The sequence below is a fragment of the Ictidomys tridecemlineatus genome, chromosome 16 (genome assembly GCF_052094955.1).
Source record: "Ictidomys tridecemlineatus isolate mIctTri1 chromosome 16, mIctTri1.hap1, whole genome shotgun sequence".
In the NCBI taxonomy this organism is placed as follows: Eukaryota; Metazoa; Chordata; class Mammalia; order Rodentia; family Sciuridae; genus Ictidomys; species Ictidomys tridecemlineatus.
The window spans coordinates 51,083,772-51,101,636 of NC_135492.1; the positions used below are offsets into that span (position 1 = coordinate 51,083,772).

At 51.1% G+C, this 17,865-nt stretch overlaps 1 protein-coding gene across 4 annotated transcripts in view; it reads left to right on the plus strand.

The window, feature by feature from the left end:
• Pdzrn3 (PDZ domain containing ring finger 3) overlaps window positions 1-17,865 on the plus strand; it is a 201,683-nt gene that overhangs the window by 148,571 nt on the left and 35,247 nt on the right. The window contains exon 1 of one of the 4 annotated variants that reach the window (XM_021732068.3): window positions 16,871-16,954. The exons of the other annotated variants lie outside the window; for them this stretch is intronic. Within the exon in view, the coding sequence (XP_021587743.2) occupies window positions 16,886-16,954 (69 nt within the window). The 5' untranslated portion in view covers window positions 16,871-16,885. Of the gene's footprint in view, window positions 1-16,870; window positions 16,955-17,865 lie in introns of those variants that run through there. 4 annotated transcript variants of the gene reach the window in all.

The following is a 17,865-nucleotide window of genomic DNA, read 5'->3' on the forward strand; positions in this document are numbered from 1 at the left end:
TCCATAGCGTGTTCCCCCTGGACCTTGAGCGTCGACACATTTGGTGTTGTGGTCTGCGGCTCAGAGTTGTTAACTGGGCTGATGGACTGGTTTGGGAATCTGCATCCCTCTCGCCCGTCCGTCCACACATCCACTCCCAACAACACAAATATTGACTGTCCCAATCGTTCATTAGCAGTAAAAATTTGAGAGCAATTATTTTTTTACTGCGCTTGCCCTGAAAGACACCATTAATTACTTTATTGCCTGTGGATTTGAGCCAGTTTCGGTGTCCCGGGAGCCTGATCCCCACCCCAAGAAGTATTTGCAGCTCCGAGGAACCAAAGCCCAGGATATCATCTGGCAAGCAGGGTGCTGACCTGGTCCTCTGAAGTGAGATGTCAGGGTCCTCTGCCTCCGTGTTGGATTCCTTCTGGCTCAGAGGCCTCGAGTCTTGATTGGCAGCCACGGTAGGTACCCCCAGGCCTCCCCTCTACACAGAGACACGTGTCTGTGACATTAAGAATGGGTCAACTTGTAAATGTTCTTGAATCTTTTTTTTTTTTTCCCCCACGAAAGCATAAGAAATGCTGCAAATCATCCTAGAAGTCACTACCAGGCAGAGGAACCTCTTTGACTATCGATTTTGGTGTTCTCATCCTGGGGGAGGAAAGATGGAAGGGGCGAGGGCTCTGGGGGGGTAGCACCTGCCCATCTGTCCTCTACTGATATTCATTCTGATCAGGGGGGCGTGACCACAGAAGAATCCGGGTGCCTCAGGCTGCTCTTCCTCCTCCTCCTCTGGTTACAGAAACGTATGGAAGTCTTTTGGGGATTTGAACTTGCGTCTGAACCAGCCTGACCATGAGATTCTGCTCAATCTAGAAGTCCCTACCCACTGTGGAGAATGGTGTGGGTGTGTATTAGAATCAAACTATTTCTTTACTTTAAAAAAAAACAAAGGACTGCCTGTGTGCACACTTCCTCACGGAAAATGAACTGTGGCTCAGTGATGTGTCTGTCGGTTGCCTCGATCGTCTCAGATCCCCACCACTTGTATGTGGGGCTTGTGTGAACGTGATCCCAGCCTGTGTGTTCTTGACTGTGTCGCCCTGTTTTAAATGTAAGTGGAAGGCGTGTGAGAGTGAGTTTAACAAAGCTGGAGACGGTGATGTGGTCTAGTTCTACTGAGAAGGTCTGTGGCATGTCATCATAGGGCAGAGTCCTGGGACACTAACTTAAGCCTTGAGAGTCACAGCTGCCCAGGGCAGGCAGGTGGCGTAGGAAGGCGATTCTGACTCTGTCTAGGGAGCCAGTTTGGGTTTTGTTGGTCCTTTATCAGCCAATTGCCTTTCCTACAGAGAGCTCGCTGCTCCTGGTCCTTCCTGCACCCTGGGCTAAAGCATTGTGTAGTCAGTATTAAGAGGGGCCATTTTGTTCGGTGGCCTGTGTCATAGGAATAACAGTCCAGGTTGCCTCTCACTGCACATTAACTAAATGGTCAATCCAACACTGTTTTGATTAAATTTACCTATTCAGTTATTTGTGTGTGAGATCAAAAGCTTGATTATATTACCGAATGCTGTGTGATTTTACACGCCATTCCCTTATTTAACAACGAGACACAGAGTGTGATTCACAATGAGACTGCCGGAAGAAAGAGGCAAAATAATTATTTTTTCAATATACAAGTCCTCATCATGATTCACAAATCAATGTGCGTCTGGGGAGGGTCAGGGACTTCCTGGTGGCCTCCTCTCATTTGCCTATGAATGCGAAACCTGGACACTGGGTTTGCCAGACAGGTTTCTCTCTCTTTCTCTTTTTTTAAAGAATGATATTTAACTACAGCCACTGGGACCTAAATCAGCATCCAGTGCCCAAAGATGAATATTAATCAGATGCCAGGCCAGGAGTCCCTCGCCGGGTTTGACAGTTTAAAGGATCAGTTAGTTAATTAGAAGATGACATGGCACGCCGGGTCCCCAGGCTCCGTCCTGCCTTCTGTCTCCTCTTTTCATTTTCCTCTTTGACAAGCTGGATTACATCATTACTTGGAGTTTCACTTGTTAGTCCCGCCATGAAATGAGAGTATGTTGAGCTTTAATTATCTGCGGTTTCTTCCTGCATCTCTGCAAAGACCAGCCTTAAAATGAAACTGAAAGAAACACACAGGAAGCGGCGGCTCAAAGGCCCTCGCACACCAGCCCTAGGAGTCCCGCATGTGACGCGGCGGCCAGAGCCAGGGCTCTTTGTAGCCTCGGGAATTGGGCTGTGCTAGTCCTGGCAGCTGCTGGTCAACAGGACAGTGCCTGGTTTGGCTTGTCCTCAGGTGTGGGTGTCATGTCAGGGTTCCCAAGGCTTCTCGGGCTTGAAGTGACAGATACTGTGAGTGACATCTTTATGGGTGGCCACCAATTATGTTGCCCTGTGTTTCCTGCCCACCGCTGGCAGCCAAATACACCCCAAAGTCTGGACCATTCTGCTCTAAATGTTTTTTTTTTTCTTTTTATGATATTGCTTTTAGAATTTGTTTTTGACATGAAGTAGACCTGTGGTCCAAAGAGGAGTTGCAATCCCAGGGGAAGTAAGGTTCCCATTGGTGTTTGGCTCTCCATTTTTTGCCATATTTTTTTAATTTGTTCTGATTAGTTACACATGACAGTAAAATGCTTTCTGACACATCATACATAAATGGAGTATGACTTCTCACCCTTGTGGTTGTACATGATGTAGAGTTACACCAGTCTTGTAGTCATATCCGCACATAGGGTGATAATGATCCTTCCTACCGGCAGGCCCCCTCCCCTCCTTTCACTCCCCTGTCTAATCCTAAGTACCTCTGTTCTTCCCTACCACCCCACCCACTTATTGTGAATTAGCATCAGCTTATCAGAGAAAACGGTCGGCCTTTGATTTTTTTGAAATTTCAGTTAGCATGATAGTCTCCAGATCCATCCTTTTACTAGCAAATGCCATGATTTCATTTCTCTTTATGGCTGAGTAACATTCCATTCTGTATGTGTACCACATTTTCTTTATCCATTCATCTCAACAGATACTGTGTGTGTATATGTGTGTGTGTCTGTGGTGTGTGCCAGGGATTGAACCCAGGGCTTTGTGCATGCAAGGCAGGCACTCTGCCAACTGAGCTATACCCCCAGCCCACTTCTTTATCATTCATCTGTTGAAGGGCACCTAGGTTGGTTCCACAGTTTAGCTATTGTGGATTGAGCTGCTATAAACATCGATGTGGCTGTGTCCCTGTAGTGTGCTGTTTTTAAGTCCTTTCGGTACAGACCTAGGAGTGGGATAGCTGGGTCCCATGGTGGTTCCATTCCCAGTTTTCTGAGGAATATCCGTTGTGCTCTCCAGAGTGGCTGCACCAATTTGCAGTCCCGGCAGCAGTGTAAGAGTGAACCTTTCCCCCACATCCTCACGTTTGGCTCTTTAACGAAGCTCTTCCTGAAGCCCTCGTTGGACTGAAGTCTCCCTCCTCTCTCCCTGTCCACTGCGTACATCTGCCGTAGCACGTTTGAAGCCCATGTCGCCATATAGTTCACATGTCCGTGAGCCTCCAAGACCCCGCGCCTCCAGGGAAGGGCTTAGCTCCCTCCCTCATGCACTCAGATAATGAAAATTTTTAAAAAGGGAAGAAACTGAACTCCACAGAGCAGGCCTCAGTGCTGTGAGCCAGCCCCTGTCCCGGGGAGCTCGGTCCGGAGTGTCTCAGCTGTCTTCATGACACTCCTGTGGGGTTAGATGAGGAAACGGAGCCTGAGGGAGAGACTCGGCAACGTCACCATGTCCTGTGCTGAAGAGGCTGAGCTGGCATCACAGTGAGGTCCCCCCTGGCTGAGCCTCAGTGGCAATACTTACATGGGGGTGGTGGCACAGTGGGGTGTCGTCAGGTGTCGGGGCATTTCCATCACACCCGCCCCGTCATCAGTGTGTAGAGAGGTGGCAAGGGGACAGCTGCTGGCTGTGCTAGTGACCATGCTGACTGCCTAAAAAGCAGCGGCATTTGGTGCATCCACATCTGTTCAACAGAGAGGAGAGGAGCTGGTACGGGTTCCGTGGAGAAGGGGAGCGGACTGTGTCGGGACGACAGAGGAGCTGGGGGACAAGGTTGGATGTCATGGGGAGTCGAGGCAGGTGTGATGCCAAAGAGAAAGGCCATTAACATGGTAGCCAAGAAGCTGGCCATACCTCAGCCACGCCACCAAGCCACCAAGGACACAAGTCCCTCATCTTCTTGGCCTAGGAGTTAATTAGGTCTAAATGGGTGGCGCTGGCATTGCCTGTGGCCCTCTCTGTCCTCCTCGTTGAAACTTGCTCCTGGTCACGCCTGAGAGCTCGTCACGCCCCTAGACGGGTGCAGTAGGAGGAAGGGTCTGAGGGCAAACCAACCACTTGGGTGGAGGGGACAGACAGGGGAGGTGGTGCAGAGCCTGGAGAAAGGTGGCAGTGGACGGAAGGGACAGAGGAGGATGGGCCAGGGAGGATTCCAGAGTGTTCGGGTCAGTTTTGGAAACCTCCTCAGGCCTGCCGAGGGGGAGACAGGATGGAGGACCGCCTAGGAGCACTCACCTGCAAGGCCAAATGTTAAGGTCTGTAGACAAGTCAAAATAACACCTGGTATTTTGCCAGAGAAATGTTAGAGTTCATAAACAAGTCTGGATGGTGCCTGGCAAAATGCCAGAGGGAGTGGTTTGAGAAGTAACAAAAGCGAGCCATTAAGTGTGGAGATTCCTTATTGGTTGACTGATGTATCTAGTTTATGCTAATTAAGATAAGCTGTGCAAAATGTATAAATAGCTCTGTTGTCCTACAACAAACGGCTTCCATTCCTGCTGCATCAATGTACACAAGTTATTCGTCACCCCCCGGTTATTATGCTGCAGCCGGACTGCGGCAGCCAAAGGACCCCAGTTCAGCGGCCAGAGAGGCCCCTTTCCTGTGTGACCAGGGAGAATAGGGGAGACGAGACAGCCTCGCCTGCGTGAGTAAGAAGGGCCATGGACTTGGTCTCTGACCCCAGGAAATTGGCACACAGAAAGGACGTGGATGCGTCTAGTACCCTCAAAAATCTTGTTTTTTAGAGGTGGGCATGAGGCAGAGAGATTCAGCCCAGGTCTGTGAATCAGCCAGGAATCTGTCTATGCTGCGTCCTGTCACCAGAGAAGTGGGTGGAGTGGCCTGGAGAAGGCAGGAGCTGGGGTCAGCTCCTGGCTGCCCGATGGGAGGCTCAGGAGGCCAAGGACAGAGACAGCCGAGGCACTTGTCCTCCCTCCTTCCCTGAGCCTGGCTGCCCCTCCCTCCTCAGGTAGGACAACCAGATGGTTTTGTCCTTCCCCTCCAGCCTCCCGGGGCCACATGCCTGTCAGAGGGCCAGGCTAGTACAGGGTACCCTGACAGCCTCCTTTCTGTGTCCCCCTGCCATGACCTCCCGGCGGGGGAATTCATCTGTAAGGGTGAACACATGCACACTTAGGTGGACAGCGGGTGCATTTAGCAAATACAATTTGTTCTGTTTCAACAGTCCTTAGATTATGCTGAGTAATTTTTCTCAGTTTTTCCCCCCCAATGAAGGTAGTAACTGGTGAATTTTTTAGGTCTTATCAGCTAAGATGTGCATTTGTCCATTCTGATGGCTTCAGAAGTTTGTCATTTCACCAACCCATGGAATCCAAACAATGGAGCGCCCTCAGTCCGTAGAGCACAAGGTCCTGGTAACAGTGGCCTGATGTGGTGGGCAAGGGCCACTGTGCTGATATGTTGGGGCAATGCTTTGAAGGAGCAGCAACTGTCCCCTTGAGTATGTGTATGTTCCTTTAATAAAACGCTTCTCCCCCATGGTGGGTCATGGCAGGTGGACACAGAAAGAAGGTGGCTGTCGGGGCACCCTGCCTTGAAGTGCATGAAATCAGCTGTTAACGTTGCTCACCTTGTGGTTTAAATATGGTGGTTCCTGAGCTCCCAGGCATCTGCCCTGTGGGCCTACCTGAAAATGGAGGGGCCAGGCCTCCACACATAGGGATGCACATGAGTGGCTTTGTATCTTGGCGTGTGTGTGTGATATTCTCTTCCCCTCTGGCAAGCCCCACTAACCATCAGATACAGCCTGTCAGGGACTATTTTAAATGACTCCCGTTTCCCCTGGACTCTGGCGTAAGACCAGAATCCCAAGCTGGCTGCTCCTGTGATATAGTGCCCTCCACCCCACCATTTATAATAGAGGGGACTTTATGGACACACATGTATCCGTTTTCAAGATTAAGTACACTGCCAATAGTTCTTACCCGGCTCTCAAGTTCACTAACTTGTTAAGTTTTCCCAGAGAATGTTAAAAAATTAGTACTGACGTTTGTGGGGGCATTTTTCTCTTAAAGCCAACCATTGGTCATCATGTGTTTACTTACCTGGTCTCTGAAGTGCTGTTTTATGTACCAAGTAAATCCAGGGTGAAGCTTGGTAAGTAATTGCAGACTCCGAGGCCCATGAACCTATAGCTACAGGTGAATCTTGAAGCCTCCGTTTTCGAGGGCTGTTTTTTTTTTTTTTTTTTCCTTCAAGGAAGTCTTTTCCTTGCGACTTGTGATCTTCTGAGTGATTTTAAAATATTGGACTAGCTTCTCTTTGCTGCCCAAGTGGTCCACCCAGCGCGAGCCTCTCCTATCCCCCTAATTCCCTTGGACGTGCATGGCTAGGTCACCCATGGCTTGATCACAAGCTGTTCAGGAGGAAGATCGACACGGGGCTGTGTCCTGAACCCTGGGGTCTGGCCCAGGATGAAAAGGAAAAGCAGACAGAAGATGCACTTGGGGTCCTGGTTTGAACTTGATCCTCCACAGTAAATACCAAGCAGTTGGCCACTTGGGACCCTGAGCTCTGAATTCAGAGCTGGACCCTCCCTCCTGCCTCTTCTCCTGGGTGGACCCCTCACCACTTCACAGCCCCGATGCGCGTGCCAATCACGGCTTCTCCACCATCCCTAACACCTCCGAGGCCCCCACTCTGTGGACCTGCCTTTCCTGGTCACATGGCCCAGGCTCGCAGCCTCCCAGGTGGCTCCGGCCTGGACTATTTCTCTCTGTCAAATTCTCTCCATCTTGTACCGCCAGCTCACTCTGCACCTGCTCCAAGACGCAGTGGTAACCACAGCAGACCAAACGGCCCGGGAGCTCCGCTATGGTTTTCTGGGTGGGGCAGCCAGGAGAGGTGTCCCTCACTCCTCTGTCCCCCTCAGTCTACCCCTTCTTGCCTGGGGAAGGTCATAAGCTCCTTTTTTTTTTTTTTTTTTTTTTTTTAGAGAGAATTTTTTAATATTTATTTTTTTAGTTCTCGGGGGACACAACATCTTTGTATGTGGTGCTGAGGATCGAACCCGGGCTGCACGCATGCCACGCGAGCACGCTACCGCTTGAGCCACATCCCCAGCCCCCAGGTCGTAAGCTCCTTGAGCGCAGAAACGAGCCGTAGCATATCGTCTGCGTTTCTCGGTGGTATTTCAGCACAGATGCTCAGTAAGTACTGGCTGGTTGGTGAATCACTGTAACAGAAGTATTTATTGGTCATAAACTTTGACAGTTGGTCCAGGTCACCATTCTATCTCAGATCCTTAGTATAACATTGGCCTGCTTGAATGAAATGATCAGGAGGACAGGTGGACATGTTCCCGAGAGCCTAGTGCGGGGCAGGCAGCAGAGCACCTGGGAGCTGGAGATGGATTTGATGGGAGCGGGGGGTGGGGGGGGTGGGGTGGCTTTCAGGTGCTTGGGATTGGAAGGGTGCAGGCGACATCTCGGCAGGCAATGGGTGACGTGGAGGGATTCCAGTCAGGGCTCACGGGGTCCGTAGAGCATAATGGAGTAAAAGGACTGGGGACATCCATCAGAAAGCAGAGCCAGGCAAGGGATCCAGACAGGGAAGGCTGTCAGTACAGGTGTGGGGAAGGCCACGGTGAGGCTGAAACTCAGTGCAGGTGGACGCTCCTTCCAGCCTGGTCAACGAGTGGCATCTCTGACTTAGTGGCATGGGGTGGAGTCTTTTTTTTACTTTGAAACTCATGATCTCCGTAATTTTTCATATACAATAGTGATAGCAACTTTCCATTTGTAGCAGGGATACAATCTGATTTCAAGGATGCATTTAAGTAAGAACAAGTGAGGAGTTTTAAAGGAAAATATTCTGAACATAGCAGCAGAGCCAATGGTGAGACGGGTGGCCGTGGCCAAGGGCTAGAAGTTTGGAAGACCCCACGTGGACAGTTGCTGCAGAACCTGCCCCGGTCAGGGCTAAGAGACTATGGGAGTTTGGCAGCTGGAGGCCACAGGGGAACCTGGAGCTGAGCTGGTGTCCCCAGTGGCCTCAAGCGAGGTGACTACTCCATGAGGGTAGGATCACCGTCCCCTGCTCTCTAGACCTGTGTGTGGCTCACAGTAGGTGACCAGGGTGGAGATGGAAGCAACTGGCCGAAGGTCCAAGGCAAAGTGGTGGTTCCTGCCCATGCCACAGACAGCCGCCACCACTGACCTCCCAACCCCCCCCCCCCGCCCCATGGCGGGAGAGGCTGGGAACAGCCAGGTTCCCACACCCCCTCATGGAGTGAGCTCACTGAGACAGTCTCCCTTCAGGGGGAGGAGGAGGTGGCCACGAGCAGCCGTCTGCACCTGTGTCCTTTCCTGAGGCCCTCCCTTTTAGATTCTGATCTGTCACCAGCACCGTAGGCCGCACAGCTGGGCAGCCTGAGAGATGCTGAGCAGTGGGGACCACGCAGCCCTTCTCCAGGGGACTGGTTTACCCTCTCTGGCTCACTTTTGTCATGTGGGAATGCAAAGTCCTGGGTGGCAGATCTTGGAAATCTATCCGACGATGTCAAAAATTTTTTTTCAAAAACAGACTTTAGGGGGCAGGTGCACATTCCTGATTTTTTGAATTACCATCAAATTTAAAATCTTGACAATCCCATAACTGGTCCAGCCTCCAGTTTCAAACCTGTAACCAGCTTCTTCTTTTTCTTTTTAACTGAATGACTTGAGGTCACATCTCCTCTGCTCCCTGTCAATGGTTGTGACTTTGGGTGTCCCATGACACTTTTTCAGGCTTGGTGTTCTCTGAATCTTACGCTAACAGAGGGTGTCTCAGAGCTTCTGATCCAGATTCGCCCCTTCCCTCCTGCTGGGTCCTCTGTCCCTGTACTCGGCCTGGTTTGTCCCCGGTCATGAGGGTGTCTGGCCCTGCCCTGCCTCTCTTTTCCTCTTTCTCCACTCTTCCCTCCTCTCCTTCTCTGCCGGCACTCCTGCCAGTGTCCACACTCAAATCTCCTTTCTCTCTGCCCACTGGACCCCCACATCCAAGGGTTGGAGAGGACCCCAAGGTTCCCACAGACCTGTAATAGCCATCCACACAGCTGGGAGCCGGTCCAGGGTCACGGAGCCACTGTCTGCTGCGCACACTGTCCAGAAACCTTTGAAGCATCTGTCAAATTCACATGGGCACAGAAACTTCAGGAAGATGTGACACGCTGCATAGTGGTCGGGCTGCTTGGTGGCCGGGAAGGTCAGAAGGGAGGCTCCTGTCCCGAATGAGAGAGGGACTCCGTGATTCCAGCCAGCCTTGCCCCGTCCTGTCGGGCAGGTCCCGTGTGGTGTTTACAGATTGTGCGTGTTGGCAAGGATCATCGTAGTTTGCTGTTTGCTAAATTGCTTTCTTGGCTGGCTCCTGCCATTTCAAAGTGTGCTCCTAGGCATCCACATCACTAATGAGGACATGAGGTCATACCCGCTTTGGGGTTACGCCAGCCAAATCCTGAGCTCATCTCTGGCAGTTGTGTACTGTGTGCTCTTGGGCAAATTACTTGGCCTCCCTGAGCTTCAGTTCCCTCCTGGGTAAAATGAGGAGAAAAGGGGTCACTACCCCATCATGCTGTGTCAGAGAATTTTTGCTCAATCTATGATAGTCTTGTGGGCAAATGATGGTCCAGAAGGTGAATCTATGCAATATACCTATTATATGTGTGTATTTATATATATATGAATTTCTTTTTTGGTACCATGCATAGACCCTAGGGGTGCTTGCTTAATCCCTGAGCCACATCCTTACTCCATTTGTGTGTGTGTGTGTGTGTAATATATATATACATGTGTATATATATGTATATATATATATATATTAGAATTTTTTGAGACAAGATTTAAATTGCTTAGGGCCTTGCTAAGTTGCTGAGACTGGCTTTGAACTTTATCCTCCAGCCTGAGCCTCTGGAGACACTGGGATTACAGGCGTGCACTACTGTGCTTGGCTATATTTTTAAATGATTGTCATACACGTACCTACTTCATAGACTTGATTTTCCTTCTTGGCTTCTTTATAAAACATGCAGTGCTTGCTCTCTGGCCCCTTGTGGGCGAGGCTGCTGACCCTGGCACTGGAACTTGCCGTAGGTTTCTCTTTGTGGACCCTGGAGACTGTTCTGAGCATCTCATGGGCTCTAGCTATTCCAACAAGCTCTTGCCCGACAGGCCTGGGCAGTGTCTCCCCACTGTGAGGTGGAGCCACTTCCCTGGAGGCCTCGAGTTGCCCCCACTCTCTGCCCTTTCCACCCCGAGGGACCTGCACTACAGCCGCTGACCCTGGCCTCCCAGGCGCTCACCCTTGCTGATGGCAGCCTTGAGGCCTCCTGGGCTGGGGCTTGTTCTGCGGATGGTGTATCAGAAGCCCGTTCCCTGGGAGTCCGCATCTAGTTGGGGAAATGGACATACCTCCGTGTCCCCCATGCCCGGGAGAAGCACGGGCACCATCCATGTGCCATGGGGCCTCAGAGGGGCATCCCTGAGGCCTCAGGCCATCAGAAAACTAGGGCTTTCTTCAGAGACTGGGTGGTTGGAGCTGCTTCCTGCCACTGCCAAGGACAGGCACTTGGGCCCTGGAGTCCCATTACAGGTCCCTGTGGCTCGGCTGCATTCCTGACCAGCAGCTGGTCAGATCTTGGAGACACGCTTGCCCACCTGCATGACGTTCATGGGCAGCTGGGGTGGGCACCCTGCCCTCACCTGCTTCTTCCTCAACGCATGTGCCACCTCCCCAAGGCACTTCGGGAGAAACAGCGAGGCCCGGGTCTCGGGGTATCCATCAGGTACCTTCAACCCAGGGAAACAGCCTTTGGGAAAGTGAACGGTGAGGTTCCAGCCACCTCCTGAGCTCAGGCTGGCCAGAGCCACAGCCAAATCCACCGTAGCTGCCAGGTGTTTGTTTTGTTTTTTAAGTCATTTGGCTTTTCTGTGCCTTCTGACATCCCCGAAGCTGGTTTTCTCCTTGCTTTGATGGCAGGTTCTCGTTCACGCTTGGATTTCTAACAGTCTCTTGCTCCTTGTTCCACAACCATGGCCACTTGCTAACTGGAGTTCAGACAAGCTGTTGAAGAGTCGCCTTGACTCGGGAGGGTTAACTAGAAGTCACTGAACCATCCCTTGACTGATTCTGAATCTCTGCCCATGACGAGTTTTAAAACACGGAGGACTATTGTCCTACCAGCAATGGGAAAAATGCTTTGTGCGGGTGTATGGCCTGGACCTTCTCATGGGAGCAGACTTCTCTGTCCGTGTTGGACACTGTGTTGTATCCTCAGAGCCCAGAACAGCCCCCAGTTCCGCACAGGACGTTGATGAGCATCTGACGCTGAATTTAGTCAGAAGCTATTTACCAAGCACCCTCCCAGGAAGGAGCTGGGACCCTGGCCTTGTACTGAAAGAGCCGTGTCCCGGGAGGAAGAGAGTAAGGCAAACCCAAGATGACCCCTGCATGTCAGTCACCTGTGGGAGGTACACAGGCTGTGCAGGGGCACACCAGGCCACACGTGTGCATAAGTGGAGGTGTGAGGTTAAGCGCTGGGACACTAGTGTGCAGGTCCAGGGGGGGACACAGACGAGGCCCTGCAGAGTAGGAGGGGCCACACATGTGGGAGCTGCAGTTGTGTCCTGAGGAGGTGGACAGGTCAGCTCTGCGTGTGTACACACATGTATGTATGTGTGCGTGCGCGTGCACACAGGATTCCTCTAGCCATAGTGCACAGTCCAAACTGAAGCAAGAAGGAGTTTGAAGTAGAAGGACTAGTTAGCAAATCAGAGTGACCCAGAAGGAAGCCAGGAAGAGCCCGAGGAGAGGCGGGCGAGCCAGCGCACTCTTCCCAGGAATCCATCCCATGACGAGCTGGTGGCCCCAAGGGTGGCATTGCACTTGCCAGTGCTCCAGGGGGACTTGTTTGCCTCCTTGGCTTTTCACATCGCTTCTCCCAGAATCCCACGAAGCTCGGCTGAGGTTTGCAGTTTGACAAGACCATGCTCCTCCTCCACTGGGGAACCAGGAGTCACCTTTCAGATGTCAGTAGGTAGCCCCGTCACGTGCTGCAGACCCTGCGCTTGAACTGGGTAGCTGACTCAGCCAGGACGCCCAGGTGAGCTCCCGTGGCCACCCCTGGCTCAGCAGCGTCCTGGTGACTTCATCAGGGAAGAATGGAGCTGAAGGCCGTTCCCAGCACCCTCGGCCTCTTCTCTCCACATGTCGCACTGTGGGTTTCATGGGGTTTTTTGTTTTGTTTTGCTTTTTGGTGACCGTGTTTTGCACTTTATTCTTAACTTAGACGAAGGCAGGACGAGGCAGACGTCTGCTCCCACAGAGCCCCGGGACTGTACCCTGTGCCCTGGAGAGCTTTTCAGGGCGATTATAACAGGAAAAGCCGTTCCGCATCTTCATCCAACAATGCGTGCCTTTGTGCAGCCGGCAGTTTCTCATTTTTCCTGGGACAGCTGTTCCCTCCGGCCCAGTTCCATTACAAACAACTTCCTGTGGCCAGCAGACCCTCCGGCCCCGCGCTGCCCCTCGAACCAGTGTTACTAAATACCCGCGGGTCAGCCTTCCTTCTTGCATTTTTTTCTTACTCTGTCCAAGCGACAATTTGAAAATGCAGCAGCGTTCAGGATGTGCTAGATGGTGAGGCCCAGTAAAGGGTACTCTGCGTGCAGACAACCACTTCAACCATCTTGTTCAGGCACAGTGGGTGTGCACGTGGTTTGCATCGTTGGTTCCAAATATCATATGAACTGACAGGTTGCCTCTGTCTCCATCCTCTCCATCCCCTTCCCCCCCCCCATTCCAGCAGGAGGCCTTTAGCATCCTTCCAAGATATTTTCAAAGTGTGGCCCAGGAGTCCTTGGAGGTTCTGGACCCTTGTTTCCGGGATCTAAAAGGTCAAAGCCATTTCGACCAAGGTACCAAGACATCCTTCCCCCCTCACAGTGCAGGAGAGTCTTCCTGAGACTGTGTGGCAAGGTCACAGGCATCCGAATGCAGAAGCAAGTGAGAAAATCCAGATGTCTTGAGACCCATTAGGCCTCAAAGAGCTTGTGGGAGATAGAAAGCACCTCCCTTTCCCTCAAATTAAATTCCATTTTGGAAAATGCAGCGATACTATATATATTACTATGGGATGGGTTTGTATTGCTATTTTACATGTGAACAAATGCTTTTAAGCTTGATTGTCTCTACTGTGAGAAATATTGATAGATATAATCCATAAAAAATAGCAGTTTTTTGAGATTCTCAACTGTATGTCTAGAAAGGTTCCTGAGTTCAAAAAGTCTGAGTAGAAGGAGGTCTTTAGGTTCTCCCACCACTTAGCTGGGGCTCAGTTTGACACTTCTTGGCGGATGTGCAGAAATTAAAAAACTGTCGAAGCCACGCCCCTTGTGCAAAGGTATTCAAAGGCCCGCCACGTAAAGACAAGGGAGCCAGCACTGATTGGAAGTCTCCCCCCGACAGGGACACCTGCAACTTGGTTTTCCTCTTCTTCTGGGTTCCGTTGGCCAGTTTGGCTGTCACTTATGGGTCCATGAGATAGCCAGTCCACCCTCAGTGACTCGGCCAGTCAGCGTGTCCCTGAACATGTCTGCGGAGCCCGGTGGTGGGAATTCAGACACAGTCCCTGCCCGCAGGAGGCCGCGATGCTGGCACAGGAGAGCCAGGGACCACAGAGACACAAGTGGACAGGGTCGTTGCTGACTCGGAAAGGGCCGCCCAGGGAATGTGCGGCATGAGAGGGCTGGCCACGGAGACCGGAGGGAGGCGGGCACGAAACCCAGCAAGGGCTTTGCTCAGGAAGCTTGCTTTCAGCTGAGCCTGGGGATTTGGGGTTGGTGAGGAAGAGGATGGAGGGCCATCCCTTCAGGGGGGCCCTGAGGAAGGACATTTTGCACCCAAACCTGCTGGAGACGCTGGTAGATAAGGCTCGAGATCGCAGGGCCTGGGTCTGGGGCTTTAATCCAGGTGTAAGGGGAGCCTCTGGAGGGTTTTTAAGCAAGTGGCAAAATGATCCTGTTTCTGCTCTATAAAGGGCAGCCTTGTGGCTGTGGAGAATGAGTGGACCAAGGGGACGGTGGAGGTGAGGTAGGAAAGGAGTCTCTCTGTTTTTTGGGGTTTTTTTTTTTTTTTTGGTACTGAGAATTGAACCCAGGAGCACTTAACCACTGAGCCACCTCCCCAGCCTATTTTTATGTCTTATTTAGAGATAAGGTCTTGCTGAGTTGCTAAGTGCCTCACTGAGTAGCTGAGGCTGGCTTTGAACTCATGAACCTCCTGCCTCAGACTCCCAAGCCACTGGAATTACAGATATGGCCACCACGCCCAGCCAGGAGGGGTCTCTTATCGTCCACATGACAGCAGGTGGTGATGCCATGTGGGGCCACAGGCAGAAGCAGAGGGTCTTGAGATCTAGCTTGGGATGGAACGAGCCAGATGTGCTGAGGGTCTGGGTATGGGGACAAGGGAGGGGACAGGCATGAGCTCCGGTTTGGTTCTGGGCAGCTTTTGTTTCCTTGAGTCCTGGCTGCAGACCTCTGCAGGAGAGTTGGTTGCATCCCTGTGGTTGGGCCACTAGGACCCTGGTGCCAACAACCTGCTCACATATCGGAGCAAGCCAGCAGTCAGAGCCGCTGCCGATCCGCCAGTGGCTCCCTTTCCTGGTGGTGACACCAGGTGATGGTCTGCACTGCACACTCCCTCTCTAGCATGTCAGGGCTGTGAGCTATTCCCAGCAAGTCAGGGCGCCTCATCATCTGTGTCTGAGAAATGGGACCAGATGCATCTGCTGGCCATCAGCCCAAGCAGGATTTTATTGGGCCGGGTTTGCTCACGTCTCAGGTGTGTCTCAGCTCCCAGAAAAAGGAGCATTATTCTTCAGGCCCTGTGATGCCCCTCGATGGGACGTGGGAGTCCTCCTCAGACAGTTCAGCCTTTATCAGATGAAAGGGGTGGTGAAGGCACGAGAAGCAGCTTGTGAGAATTTCAACCACCAGCCAGTTTGGTTGAGAAAAGGTACCTGTGTGTGTGTCATTCCAACAGTAGAGCAATCATTAATAAAACCAAAGCTCTATTAAGGGCTGTCAGCCTCAGGGTTAGGGATATAGCTCAGTTGGTAGAGTGCTTGCCTCGCATGCCCAAGGCCCTGGGTTCAATGCCCAGCACCAATAAATACATACATACATACATACATACACAAATGAATTTGTCAGTCTTGAAGGGCATGGTGGCACCAATCTGTAATCCCAGTAGCTCAGGAGGCTGAGGAAGGAGGATCGCGAGTTCAAAACCAGCCTCAGCAAAAAGTAAGGTGCTAGGCAACTCAGGGAGACCCTGTCTCTAAATAAAATACAAAATAGGGCTGGGGATGTGGCTCCGTGGTCAAGTGCCCCTAATCAGTCCCTGTTACCCCCCATCCCCCACCAAAAAAAAAGAAAGCTGTCAGTCTTACTCGACACCATGATGCAGTTTAGCCAGGTTCAGACTTCACTGACATCTTTGTTCACCTTCTCTGTCTCCATTTCCTTGACACAAGTCTCAGGGTGGAGGTGTGGAAGTTTAGGCAGGTGTGGAAATTAGACCCATGTCTGCAGTGACCAGTGCCCCTCAGCTCAGCAGTGTGAGCGCTGAATTGTCTTCAGCATCTGTATGCCCATGTGATGCACACAACTAGCTCCTTCTGTGCCTTCCACAAATAACTTTGTGCCCCTTGGAATTGAGGATGCCTTTTGGTAATGATGATCTGCTTGCTCACCTGTAAGGCAGCCTCTGTCCTTACACCCCCCCCCAACCCAGCTGCTTCACATATTCACGGATCTATCTGGTGATTTAAATTTTTATATTTCATTCCTACACAGAGTATTTTCCCCACAACTTTGCACGGTGCTAAATATTATAGGAACATTATTCCAAACATGTCCTTTCCATAAAACCTGTTTATATGCTATCATTATCTGCCGCATTAAATACATTTTATATCATCAGACATTTTATGATATATTTAAAAATGAATTCATACGTAGCAGAAACGCATTAGGGATTATCCTAAGAGACCTTGCTCGAAATGCAGACATGTTTGTTTGTAACTGCCAGAAAATGGCTTGCAAAATTGTTAGTGTCTTTTATTATTCCCTACCACCGGAGCACTTGCTTGTTAATTAGAGAAATTTCAACTGTCATAGTTGGCAATTATAGCTTCTGTATCATTGTCTGTTATGAATAGTCAATGAGAGCTGATTAATATGCATGAGCAGCAGTATATATAGCGTGCACATTGGGCCAGAATCCAGCTGCCAGAGTCACTCGGAGGAGGGATCGGGAGTGTGTGTGTATGTGTGTGTCTGCCTGTGTGTGTGCGTGCTTGCAGCCAGGAAAGACAGGCGGGCGTGCAGGGGGCCGAGTGGTTTTCCCGCGAGGGAGAGCCACACCAGCGTGAAGGCTGCAGCCGCCGGCTCACCTGAGGCTCTCGCAGACAGCATCAATGCCTGCACGCTGAGGGAGCTGCCTTTCCCGGTGCTGGCGGGACTAACCTTGCTCTGCCGTTTCTCTAAACATGGGATGCAGTTTGTGCAGCCTGCAGAAGCAAGAGGAGCAGTACAAATTACTCTATGAAGTTTGTCAGGTAACGCGTGGCGTTTTGTTCCAGAGACGGGCGCAGGCACGCATCTGGCCAGGCGTCAGTCACTGCCAGGGAAGGAATTGGGGATCTGGGTGTGTGTTTTGTGTTCCAAAGGAGCCAGCCTTTCTGACCTGCTCTGCATCTTTTTCTATTAAATCTCCGAGGAAATTTCCCTGCCAGAGGCACTTAAGTGCCCAGATTTGAGAATCTGAATAGATGTTGATGGTCGTGAAACATGTTTCCAGCCGTCCTGTCACAGAACGCGTTTAGCGGCTGATCTCTTTGCAGAGCGTCCAGCTGGAAGGGTCAAAGAGTGGTCACGCACCCTTTGAACAAGTTGGGGGAGGACGATGAGGCACGCCTGCAGGGTTTTGTCTCTGTTTATAAGTGGTCCCAAGGCGCTCCTTCTGTCAGCAACTTCTCTGCACAGGACATGGGGGGGGGGCAGATCTGTGCCTCACCTTTGCCATTTCTGTACCTCTCTCTCAGAAAATTTTAACTTCAGGATCCGGTGACTTGATCCTAGGTCCCTGCAGCTATGGCAAAGGACTCCTAGTGTCTTAGAGATGAAGTTGGATATTGACAGAACAGTCCAGATAGCTCACATCTGTGTGGAGTATTCCCTTCCTAAATATTCAAGTCTGTTGTGCACTCAGAGATATTTTGGGTACTCTAGCTTGACTGCTGAGGACTTTCCTCTTTAAATCACCCTCGAAGTTTTTCCTCAGCTGCCAGCAACTGAGGAAAACCAGTATTCAGAAAACCAGAATCCTACACAAGTGTTTTTAAAACCAGAACATTATAAGAAGGTTGCTATGGCAAGCAAGAAACAAAGGGTGCAGGTTCCTGGATTTATAGCAATAAAGGTCATACGAATACATTTCTTTAAACCAGCCAGACTTTAAAAAAAGGAT